This window comes from Epinephelus fuscoguttatus, linkage group LG5, assembly GCF_011397635.1.
Source record: "Epinephelus fuscoguttatus linkage group LG5, E.fuscoguttatus.final_Chr_v1".
Classification (NCBI taxonomy): domain Eukaryota; kingdom Metazoa; phylum Chordata; class Actinopteri; order Perciformes; family Serranidae; genus Epinephelus; species Epinephelus fuscoguttatus.
The window spans coordinates 3888087-3900901 of record NC_064756.1 but is presented as its reverse complement, the minus strand read 5'-3'; the positions used below and the strand labels follow the sequence as shown (position 1 = coordinate 3900901).

Genomic DNA, 12815 nt, shown 5'->3' with positions numbered 1-12815 from the left:
TACTCACATAGGGATTAAACACACATCACGTGACACGTTTGCAAGTCGTCGAGACACGAGACAGTCTGTTGAACTCATAGCTGGTGTTGTGAATTAATGACGCAGGGTGTGTGCGTGACTTTGGTCAAATCAGATTCCCATCTGATTGACAACTTTATTAAAGTCACAGCAACAGACTGGGATGTGTGTGTGTTTGGTTTATGAAGCTGCTCTCTCCATCAGCAGGATAAGGATGGTTTAAAGGCAGCATCACCATCAAACTCTCCTATAAAATTCAATGTTTAGTCCTTAAAAAGTTAAATAAGAAAATTAATCGTATATATAGTTACAAAGCATTACAGATCTCACTCATCCCTACATTACAGGTGAGTTTAATCTCTCATTTTAAGGCTGGGTTCCACAGTATATCTTCATATTTCAACCACAGGAAGTGTTAGCACCTCAAATGCTGTGGATAAAACGCACCCAGATCTGTTCCTTCAGCTGGAGGAATGAAATACTGAGCCCAGCCTCGGTCAGTGTGAACGGGTGGTGTTAGTGTCGGTGGCGTGCTGGTAGCCAGTTCCTGCCGTCTCAGTGTGGCTGAAACGTCTTGGCCAAGTCCTCCAGCAGAGACATTAACTTCTGCTCCTCCAGGGCAGAGCTGTGGGTCCAGGCCAGTGGCAGGTGGGTGGACACCATCTTTCGGTCTGTGCAGAAACACACACACATAAGAAGGTGTGTCCATGTTAGAGTTGTCTATTGATCTGTGTTGTATTCCCTATTCCCTAATCAAGTCCTTATGTTAAATATTGATTTCTACAAGGCGTCAGGGGGTCCGTTCTGACAGAGTTTGTGTTTACGAGGCAATAAAGCACAAGTACAAACATCAGCTTGCTACTTTAGAGGGAAATAGAAATGCAAACACTGGAGTAACTGTCAGCCCTCGTTCCCAACTGCAACAGAGGCAGCCAGTCATCACCCCGACACTGACACGTGATTCAAACACCAGGGTTTGTACAGAGTTTACTAAGAGCAATATTAGACATTTTTAAAGGGACAGTTCACCTGAAAATCAAAAATACGATTTTGCTCCACCTGTAGTGCTATTAATACATCTAAATTTGTTTTGATGTTACTTGCCAAGTGTTGGAGATATCAGCCGTAGAGATGTCTACCTTATCTCCAATATAATTGAACAGGATGGCACTCGGCTATTTGTGCTCAAAGTGCTACAAAAAATATATTTGAAAAACTCAACAGTAATGTCTCGTTCCAGAAATCATGACCCAGTTACTCAAGATAATCCACAGACTTTGTCATGAGCAGTTTCTTGTAGGAACTATTTTCTGTTAAAGATCTACACCCGCCAACCATATCACCAGGGGCAAAAATCCCATTTCATAGTTGGGGGGGACAATAAACAGTAAAATTTTAGAGAATAATTCCAGGGGGGGACAAGGAAAAAAAGTTGTAGCCTGTCTTTTATACAGCATCTTTTACCGCAGTTTGACGCTTTAATCTTCTCTCTCTCTTTCCAACAGGCAGAGTGAATGTCTATACTTATGAGAAATGGCTTAACAACTAAACATTTCCTGCAATTAAACTGGTAAACTGGTTTACGTAATGACCGCTCCTCGTCTGCACGTCTTTCATGTTTGTCTCACTGACAGGTGGAGAGCCTACAGACAGGTATCCATACGAGCTGCTCCGCCACAACCGTGCGTAATAGTCGCGCGTAATGACCGCTCCTCGTCAGTTAGACTGCACGTCTTTCATGTTTGTCTCACTGACAGGTGGAGAGCCTACAGACAGGTACCCATTGCTCCGCCACTGACTGCTCTTGTCCTGTCCTCTCCCTCTTCTTTCTCTCCTGTCCTCTCTATCACTAAACTCTGAGCTTATTCATTAGCCTTTAGCTTAGCAGCACTTGTAATTGAGTAGGCTTTTGAACAATGCAGGAGAAATGTTGCAGACAGTTTATATTATCAGCCTGGGCCTGGGGCTTGTAACAGTAAATGGGATGTGTTGTAACATGTGTAGCCTAAGTTAAACTGTGTCTGTGTGAGTGAACATCTTACCCTGCGATGCGCGATGTGGGCAGTGGGTCCAGCCACACACTGCTACTGCTGCCAAGCAGCCCCGCCCGTTGGAAAGAGTGTGGGATATACCACTACTAGGAATGGGAGGGGGGGACTAAATCTTTTAAGATTTAAATAGCACATTATTGCGTGATTATAACGAGCACCGCTTACATTGTGCTTTCAATAAATACTACTGCATTGTTCAAAAATTATTAATTGTGTCTCAAATGATACCCCCTGTCCCCCCCGGGATTTCCGCCCCTGCATATCACCATGCAAAGCGTGCATCTACTCATAGACAAGAGGCTCCTGCTTGTCACAGTGCAACATATAATCATCAACTGCACCATCCTCGGCTTAGCCGTAATGTTAGCTGGCTCAGTGGTGCTGGCTGAGCTAGCTGTAGATGCATGTGGGTGTAGTTCGGAAGAGAGAAAACGGTTCCTTAATGAAACTGCTCAGAACAAGGTCTGTGGATTATCTTGAGTTAAGGCTGATATACACTGCAATTTTGGGCCGTCCCAGATTAAAGATGACCAACGATAACGGTGATCTCTTTGGTCGTGGCTCTAAAACGGTGGTCCTACGTCGCACAGTGTGAGAGGTTCAAGGGTGGATGTTGTCACAGTCTTGCGATCAAAGACAGCCTGGGATAAAACTCTGACAGTGTCAGAAATTTGGGATGACCATCTCACAGTGTGACATAGATTGCAATATAAAACCTGTTTCCCGTGTGAGATGCAGAACCAGCATTTGTATGTGGGGCTCATGTGGGTAGTAAATGGGGTGAAAATGGGCCCTATATGGGTCCATGAGTTCCATATCAGCCCCATGCCAGTTGCCCAGTGGGTCAGTTTACCCAAGTGGGCCCCAGATAACACGCCCATTTTGGGCCCATACCCACTTGGTACCAAGGAAGCTCTAGCATAACCCATTTTGGGACCAAGTGGGAAACCCACCCATTGTACACTGGACAGCAAATACTGTTTCCAGTTTTGATCTGAACATAGACAAGACAGGATCCCAGGTTTTTATTAACTTGCATGAGAATGCCAAAATCAAAAATAATCAGTGTTGCTATGATAACAAGAAAGTTAAATGTCACAATATCAGCACTTACAGCAGATGGGCTTAGCGAATGTTGACGTAGAGCAATGCAAAAGCAGTTTGACTGCTGTTCAGGAAAACACTTTAAATATAAAGTCCAATCCTTCAAAAAAAGTCCAAACAGACTTCTGTCAGCTGTCCTCAATCATGTCTCCATGTCACTGTCACTTTATACTAGTATTACATACACACACACTGAAAACAGGACGTTGGACCAACCTGCCTAAAATAAGAAAAAGAGGACACAGACATAACTGCCTCATATTACAGCACGTTAAAAGATGAATACAGTTCATTTGTGTTGAAGTGAGAATTTTATGGCGTGAAGGCTTCAGTCGCCTTCAAGGCCACCAAGGTCATTGTGTGTGTGTGAGTGTGTGTGTCTACACTAAAGTGCACTTGTGTGTGTGTGTGCTCACAGAGGCACTGTACTCTCTAGCAGTATCTGGCACCAAAAGCAGCCCACTCCAGCTGCAATGGACACAGGCCAAACCCTCACACACACACACACGCACACGCACACACACACCATGCAAACCCACAACTGATCCACACAAAATTCAGCCAGTAGTATTCGTCACTCTTCTCTTCTTCTCCCCTTCTCACTGTTTTAACAATCTTGAGATACTATGATTGTATTTATGTCTCTTTATTTTAACACAAATCCCTAATAGATGAGCAGGTAAATGAACATGACAGAGATTGCTTTAGTAATACAACATACCCTGGTAGAAACGTCCACTGGGGTTTGTGGCCGCAGCCTCGGAGACAGCCAGCCAAACCACGGTGTCGGCCCCCTGCTCTGGGGCCCGCAGACTGTCCTTCATGGAGCTATGGAAGTCTGGCATGGCGTTGGCCACCGCTGGGACAGAAAGACATTGACACAGAGGGACAGGAACAAACTTGCAAGCATTAGGACACTATAATGGCTAATGATTGTTTTGAATACAGAATGACATCCATCCGTTTTCATCCACTTATCTGGGGCCGGGTCGCGGGGTCAGCCAGGCAAGCAAAGCACCCCACACGTCCCTCTCCCCAGCAACACTTTCCAGCTCCTCCCGGAAGACACCAAGGTGTTCCCAGGCCAGATGAAATATATAATCCCTCCAGTGTGTTCTGGGTCTGCCCCGGGGCCTCCTACCAGTGGGACGTGCCTGGAGCACTTCTAACTAACCCCTTTTTGACGCGAAGGAGCAGCGGCTCTACTCCGAGCTCCCTCCAGATGTCTGACTCCTCCCCCTATCTCTAAGGCTGAGCCCAGACACCCCACATTTCGGCTGCTTGTATCCATGATCTCATTTTTTCGGTCACTACCCAGAGCTCATGACCATAGGTGACGGTTGGGACACAGATGGACCACTAAATTGAAAGCTTCGCTCTCTGGCTCAGCTCCCTCTTAACTACGATCGTCCGTGGATAGAGAATGATTTTGTTTAATTTGTCTAAAAAGTTATGGCTGCTAATTTTTAGTGTTGTGCGTGTGTGTGTGTGTGAGAGGGGGCGGTACCTGGAGTGTCAACCCAGCCAGGATGCATGACGGAGAAGTGGATGTTTGTGTGAGCCTTTGCCAGCTGCTCTGTCATCACCACCTGCTGCCTCTGAAACGCGCACACACACACACACAAATAAATGCATCTTAAGTGAGATTCTGAGGACGTCAGAAAGGTTGGTCTCTCAGCAGGTGACACTCACATGTCAGTGTTATTTAAGCCAACCATCCTAATGCTGCACATTTCAAATTATCACCACAAAACATATGGAATAGACTCAGATATGAGGCATCTTTGCCCAGGTGGCATTTGATGAATCACAGCTCTCTATGACATCAATCAAAACAGGATTTAGCTGGCTTTAGAAGACTGGTACTCTTAATAATGTTTTCAGACTAGAACTTCCACTTGCCAGTATTTTGATGCAGCATCTTTAAATGTGGCCAACATTTTATATGCCTTGTCTGTTTCCTACATTCCTCAGTTGAGTCTTAACACATGGATCAGCATGTCTCAATCTCACGTCTTACTTTGTGCTGGGCGTAGACCATGGTGCCGTCATAGCGGCCCCTGTCAGACTGCAGGTTTCCTGTCCGGAGCTTCTGCACCAGCATTCCCCCTGATGATACTGTGATCTGAAACATGGACGAAGGGAAACAGGACAGAAGAGGGAGCTGAGGTTGATATGGGAATGACATAATACCCAGTTTCATATGATATTTATGTACTGTTTTTTTTTATTATTAATTACTGAACTTAGATGTTGCTGATCGTCTTTTTTCCCAATGTTTGGTTGTTGTTGTTTTTTTTGTTGAAAGAAATCGCACCAACTTGCTACCAAATTAGTAAAAAGAAAAGAAAAAAAAGAAGGAGTTGAAAACAAACAAGGAAATGACCTGGAAAAAGTGCTTTAAAATCATCATAATTCTGTAACATAATTTTAAATATGTAATAGTAATAATTCTAAATATCATTTATATTTTTATTTATATAGCTTTTTTCTTTTATTCCTAGTTTATTTTATATTTTATTAATATTTTCTAAACGTAGTTGTTGCTCATTGCCTTTTTTCCCATGTTTTTTTAGTTTGTCACACCAACTTGCTCAGGCTTCAAAAGTTTAAATATTTGCGAAAGGTGTCTGAAAGCAGCACAAGAAAAGTGATGTCATTTCAGGTTTCAAAGGGTTAAAATAATATTACATTTGAATGCAGTGGGGTTTTTTGTTTTTTTTTGTGGTATTGTTTTTACTTTACTAAAGACATCCTCCACTGCTGACTACACAGCATCATTTTTACACTGAAATAATAAATATATTATTGGATATTATTGCAGTCTGTAATCATGTGTTGTTAGCAACAAAAAAACGTCTATATGTCTGATTTTTTTAACTAATTTTCAGAATGATTTCTGAGGTCATGTCTCATTGGTGTGACCTGCAATGAACCATTAAATAGCCACAACCCAGCAGCCATTAAATGTTCATTAAAATGATGGATTACGCTGCAATAAAAGTTTTTAAAATAGTAAGCACAGTAAAACTTCTCACCACTCTGGGATCTGTGCTCTTCTCCAGCAGAGGGATGAGGCTCTTGGTGAGGATGTAAACACCTGATTGAAAAAAAAAAACATCATAACTTTCCCATCGTTCTACCTCATCATCGTTTTCTTCACACCTCACCCCGTCCTTTGACTCACCGAGGACGTTGGTGGCAAAGCTCTTCTCAAGCCCCTCGGCGTTTACTTCCCTCTGACTCATGATGGAGCCCGCGTTATTGATCTGCACAGATTACAACACATGAGGTCATTACGTCTGGTGTTTATTGATCCAAGACAGACCAAGAAAAGGTAACAAAGAAAAAGAGAGAGGAAAACTGAAGTACCTACCAGCAAAAAATTGAATCAATAATCACATTACTATATATTTCCAAATGTGAAAACAGGAAACTCACCAGTACATTGAGGGTCTTGTACTTCCTCTTGAAGGCCTCAGCGAACTCCCAGACCTTCTTGGTCTCAGACAGGTCCAGGATGTGGACGTAGACCTCCTGTAATGACGCCAGCCATTTAGAATAATAAACAGTGTCACGTTGTGGAACCAGACAATTTGAAGGTTATCTGTTCCTGTGTGTTTTTAAATTGCCTGTAGAGAAGTGAGTCATACTGTACTTTATTTCCCGTCTCCTTGACGATATCAGCCCTCGCCTCCTCGGCCTTGTCCTTGTTCCTGCACACCATGTGAATCGTTCCACCTGTGACGGACATGGAACAAATGTCATTCTTTCCCAGCTGAGGAAAACAGTATTTGAAGACACATTTATTCTTATTAAAGGGGAATAGTAAGAGCTAATGGTTTTTACCTGGACATACTTAATGTTTATACTTTACTGTAGTGTGTGACATTTACAGTGTGGGAGATCAGGTGTGTTAGCAGCTGCCATCAAGTCATAAAAGGTAAGACTGAGGTGCAGTGGGCCTGTTTGTCACGCTCCATGGTTGGAGAACTGCTGTGCATGAGTTTAAGGTTTTACATGTGACGTGTAACTTGGCTCAGGAACGAGAAGGTTGCCGGTTCAAGTCCCTGTACAGACCAAACATGTAACATGGACTGGTTGCTAGAGAGGTGCCAGTTCAGGGGTAGCCAACCTGCGCCTCCAGCCAAGTGTGACAGACCGTTCCTACAGATAAAGGGACATTCCTAGCTTGGAGTATGGAGCAAGAAAAGTTCATACAGAATTACAAATTGACAAAAAAAATCACAAGGCTTTTTGACATGTTGCATTATTTGTAATTTAGTTTTTGCATGGCCATTATTCAGGTGTTGAAATAAATGGTTTTGAAAAGCTTTACATTTGAACGGTGACCCCTGACCCACAGAGTTACACGACATTGTTTGTAATTTAGTTTCTTACACAACAATGTTCAGGCATTGAAATAAACAGTTTTATATTTATTACATACTTATGACTATTACCACTTCTCTTCGTTTTCATCTACTTAAGTATGGTGTGCACCAGGGGTTAGTTCTGGGACCAGTTTTATTCTCCTTGTACCTGCTTCCCCTTGGGCACATTATTCAGAGACATGGTGTCTCTTTTCATTTCTATGCAGATGATACACATATGTACATGCCTGTTAGATCCACAGACCCTTGAATGATGTGTTCACTCAGTGACTGCCTTACTGATGTTAAAAGCTGGATGTCAAAAAAACTTTCTTCAGCTGAATGTAGACAAACAGAGATTGTTGTCATCGCATGTTATTCAACAAATTCTGCCTTCGTGTGGTCCCCTAGTGGATAATATCAAACATGTTGCTTCGAGTCTGGTTTGACAGTAATTTAAGTTTTGAACTGCATGTCCCAAAGCTACGATCCACTTTGACTTTTGAAGACGCAGAGACAATTTTACACGCCTTCATCTCATCATGCTGAAATCACTACAACAGCTTCTTTTCATGCCTGAATCAAAAATCTCTTAATCGACTCCAGACTGTAAAGAATCCAGCTGCCAGAGACGTGATGACATCACTCCAGTTTCAGCCTCTTTACTGGCTTCCAGTATGTTTTAGAATAGATTTTAAGATTTTACTGATTGCTTTTAAGGCTCTTCATGGTTTCTCTCCCAGCTAAATCTCTGACCTCTTAGTACCGTACACACCAGGACGTACTTTGGGGTCCTTCTGCCTGTTCCAGAGGCCCGATTGAAAACTAAAGGGGACAGAGCGTTTCCTGTCAGGGCCCAGCGGCTCTGTCTTGTCTGTTTAAATTGTTGACATGTAAAGCATTTTGTAACTCTGTTTTGCTCTATAAATAAAGTTTATTAATATTATTATAATTATTATTCATAATAATTCTAATAATAATAATAATAAACCCATTATCTTCATATAAAAACATCGTTGTCTTTTCAAAACTACTCACTGTTCAAAGAAAATGTTTAGGGTTTTTTTATACTTATCAGGTCCAACTAATGAAAAATAAACTAACGCTGGTGTTTGAGGAGGATGTGAGTTAATCTGTAGTAGGATCAGCACCTTTCTTAGCGATGGCCATGGCGGTAGCTTTCCCAATGCCGCTGTTGGCTCCTGTTATCATGAAGGAGCGTCCAGCCACAGACACCTCCAGGTCCTTCTCCACGAACCTCTTGGAGGCTGACAGGAAGGCATTCCTGCGAGACATATGACCATCAACTGCGTTATATTCATGTCAGCAACATCTGCACATTTAATGCATCCATGCATCCGCTGTAAAGCTCTGCCTCAGGGCTCAGCTGAGTGATGCTGTGATTAAAGGGCTGTAAATGGAGAGAAAAAGTGTGTGTATGTGTGTGTGTTAGTTCAGTTCAGAACGGGTCAGTGTTTGAGGTCAGCCTGTGTACTGTACGTCTCCTCACAGCTTTACTGTACAGATACAATGAAGACGAGAGTGTGCCTGGCATCATCTCTGGTGAGAAGGGGTTTGGGGTCAGACTACCAACGGTGACAACAGGATCGGTGTGTGTGCGCGCGTGTGTGTGTGAGCATGTGTAGCACCAAGGACTTCAATTCCCCCCATTGTCCTGGATGCCATTGTTGAGGGCGGCTGAAGTGGGGGGATAAAGGGACAGGGCGGGGGGTAAGTCGGAGGCTAAATGCCCGCTCTGTTCGATGGTGTCATGCAGAGAGCTATTAGTGTAGGGTCAGAGCGGGTTGCCGGGCAGCTCCCTGGGAGAAAAGATAACACAGAACAAAGGGGAGAAGGGAAACAATCACAAAAGCACCTCTTCACACAACTTGGCGTGCTGCACGCTGATGAGGAAAGGCGCCTTAGGGCCACCATAGATCAGATCAGGACTGATAAAGCGTGTAGGGCCTCTTTGGGGTTGAGCAGCTGATGTATGGTCTTACATGGCTCCTGCTGAGTCACGATTAAGTTTGCTCAAATCAAAAATCAATAATATTCAAAGCGGTGCTGCCGTTACGTTCTGGTCACTGATGCAGCAGCAGACAAAAGGTCAAAACCTCATCTTATCCCTTTCAAAGTTCCAGCCCTTAAATAACCTTTGACCTCACCAAACCTCTTATCACCTGCACACACTTGTTTGATATCAATGATTATTTTGCCCGATCAACAGTCCAAAGAGCCAAACATGTTACGAAGCAAAGAAAAGCAGCACATCCTCACATTCCGGGGCGTAAATATGGACAGTGCAGGCAGGGCGGTGGCACTGGGGCCCGTGAGGTGAGGCAGCGGGCCCTCTTATAATATGTAGGGCAGAAAATGGGGCCTTGTGGGTAAATCTCTTAGGATCTATTGATACAGACAACTAGAAAAACATCTGAAAAGAACTCCCTTAGCACTTCACTGATTCATTTGAATTTGTTTGTTTTTGTGTAAATTGTACATCTCTAACAATGGTGTATCACTTCTTAGTCTGTAACTCTTGCTCAGTTGTGCAATCCTTGCTTTTATCTTTTTCTTTAGTGTTTGATTGTTGTTAATTAATAGGGGAGGTACCTTCATATTTGTCTTCTAACATCTTCTGCAGAATTTTTCAACTGTTTTAGCTGTATTTTCGATCATGTTTGTGCAAATAAATGGAAAAAAGCCTTAATTTATAGCTAGTTTTATTTTGCAGAGAATGGCGCCTGTAAATGTTAAATATCAGAGCACTTATCTGTTAGTGCCCTGTGATGTTTGCTCCCATTAGAATCAGAAATAAAATTACAACAAAATCATTAAGCAAAAAGCAGAATTTAATATTAGGAGATATTATTAGCCATTACATCATAAAGTATTTCATCTAGGGCTGCAACTAACAGTTATTTTCACTATGACGATTAATCGATTAGTTGTTTGGTCTATCAGATGTCAGAAAATGGTGAAAAGGTCAGTTAGTGTTTCCCAAAGCCAAACATGACGTCCTCAAATAAACTGGTTTTATCCACAACCCAAAGATATTCAGTTTACTGTCACAGAGGAGAAACGAGGACAGACAAGATTCACATTTTAAAAAGCTGGAATCAGAGAAATTTTCTCCTTAAAAAAATGACTCAGATCCAGAGACACACTACAATATTTTGAAGCTAGAAAAGATAAAGTTTGCTTTACGAGGACTCCAGGACAGATTTTAGAAGGGTACGTCAACCCTTCATCACATATCTGCCTGAACAGCTGTGAGGCTGTCTATTTTATTTTATTCAATTTCTTTTTTTATGTGGGCACATTATTATCTCATTCTGGATTTAATCTGACTGTTTGTTCCCAGGGTGTGAGGAAAAAAATGTTTTCCTGTACTTTTGTCTGTTTTCTTAAATATGAAAACTAATAAATAAAATGGATTGATTAATAACTTATCAAATTAGTTGGCGATTAATTCAATAGATGGAAACTATTCGATTAATCGTTGCAGCTCTGATTCAATTTTTAAATTTTCTTCCATATTGAGTTTCTTAATTTTTTCCAGTTACATCCTATGATGCATTACTGCTTCCAGAAAAGTTATTATTGTGTACTGATCTGAATTAATGATAATAAAATGTCCACACACACACACACACACACACACACAGTAGGGAGGATGCCCCCAGGACACAGCAGCAGGACACAGCCTCTCTCCATCCTCTAACACACCTGAGTGCAGTCTCAGTCAGCAGACACACACACACAGATCAGATGAAGACTTTATCTTACCTGGTGAACTCGGTCACTCCCTTCAGGAACCAGGCGGAGTTGCGGTACAGAGACATTGTGCTGCTCTGGAAGCCTCTCGCTGAGCTCAACTCTCTGCTCCGCTTTTACCCTGGACCCAAACCACGTGGAGCTCCTCTGGATCAGCATCAGTGGGCGACAGCAAGTCCTGCGGCCCCCCAGCGGCGGCAGGAAGGATGCAACGCCTCACATGACTTATATTAACAAACACACATCATGAGCATATTATATCGACATGTGTGGTCCAAACTGTCAAAGTGAATTTACAGCACGTTGTCAAACTCGTGCCGTTTATTCCTACTTTATGTACACTTCCTTTTATTGTGGTGGCATCTCCCAGGTGAACAGCTTCAGCTCCGCCCCCACAGGTGTACAGTTCAAAGGGGCAAAATATGACATTAAATATAAACTCATGTACAGTAAAACAAACCTGGCAGGCAGACGATGAGAGAAAAGCTAAGTAATACTGGCTCCAGGTCCTCTGCAAATTTAGCTAAAGTTAGGGACTGTATATTACTTGTCAGAGGACGCAGGTGGCTGAGGTGTGACTTGTTTTGTTTTTTTAATCTTGACCCTCCCCAAAGCTAAAAGTATTTTTTCTTGAGCCACTTCCTTCACCATAACTTTTTTAATTTTATTTTTCTAATTTTATTTCACATACCACATAATATGTTCGTATTGGAGCCGTTGCAATGACTGTGAGGACGTCAGGACCTCAGGGATACGCTGGTTTGAGTTGGACATCTATGGAGTGAATGATTTGGGCCAGAGAGTGGAGTTTGAGAGGATACTTTAATCTCCAAATGCAGGAAGTTTACAACACTGACAGTACATGTGTGGTTTTGAAAATTAACAAAGGAATATATATTTAAACTCAATTCTTAGAAAATAAACATTCATGATATTACTCCTTCAAACAAGTCTGATAAACAATTTAGGGAGCTCATAAACATAACCTAAACAAGCGATTATCTAAGCTAGCACATCTCGTGATGCGATGCAGTGCTTCATTAACAAAAGGAAACTGTAAAATACACAAAAGCATCCATCCATCCATTTTCATCCGCTTATCTGGGGCCGGGTCGTAGGGGCAGCAGGCTGAGCAAAGCACCCCAGACGTCCCTCTCCCCAGCAACACTTTCCAGCTCCTCCTGGAGGACCCCAAGGTGTTCCCAGGCCAGATGAGATATATAATCCCTTCAGTGTGTTCTGGGTCTGCCCCGGGGCCTCCTACCTGTGGGACGTGCCTGGAACACCTCTAACAGGAGGCGCCCAGGAGGATCCTGATCAGATGCCCGAATCACCTCAACTGAGCCTTTTCGACGCGAAGGAGCAGCAGCTCTGCTCCGAGCTCCCTCCAGATGTCCGAGCTCTTCACCCTATCTCTAAGGCTGAGCCCAGTCACCCCACGGAGGAAACTCATTTTGGACACTTGTATCTGTGACCTCATTCTTCCACAGCT

General features: G+C 42.8%; 1 protein-coding gene across 1 annotated transcript; it reads right to left on the bottom strand.

The window, feature by feature from the left end:
- Positions 1-239: 239 nt before the first annotated feature.
- On the bottom strand, positions 240-11456 carry dhrs12la (dehydrogenase/reductase 12-like a). Its single transcript, XM_049576959.1, has 10 exons — positions 11336-11456; positions 8698-8831; positions 6832-6914; positions 6615-6710; positions 6361-6442; positions 6212-6273; positions 5194-5298; positions 4681-4771; positions 3895-4032; positions 240-689 (listed from the first exon to the last, which is right to left on the bottom strand). The coding sequence occupies exons 1-10, from the start codon at positions 11389-11391 to the stop codon at positions 574-576; spliced, it is 963 nt and encodes a 320-aa protein (XP_049432916.1). The 5' UTR covers positions 11392-11456; the 3' UTR covers positions 240-573.
- Between the last annotated feature and the right edge of the window lie 1359 nt (positions 11457-12815).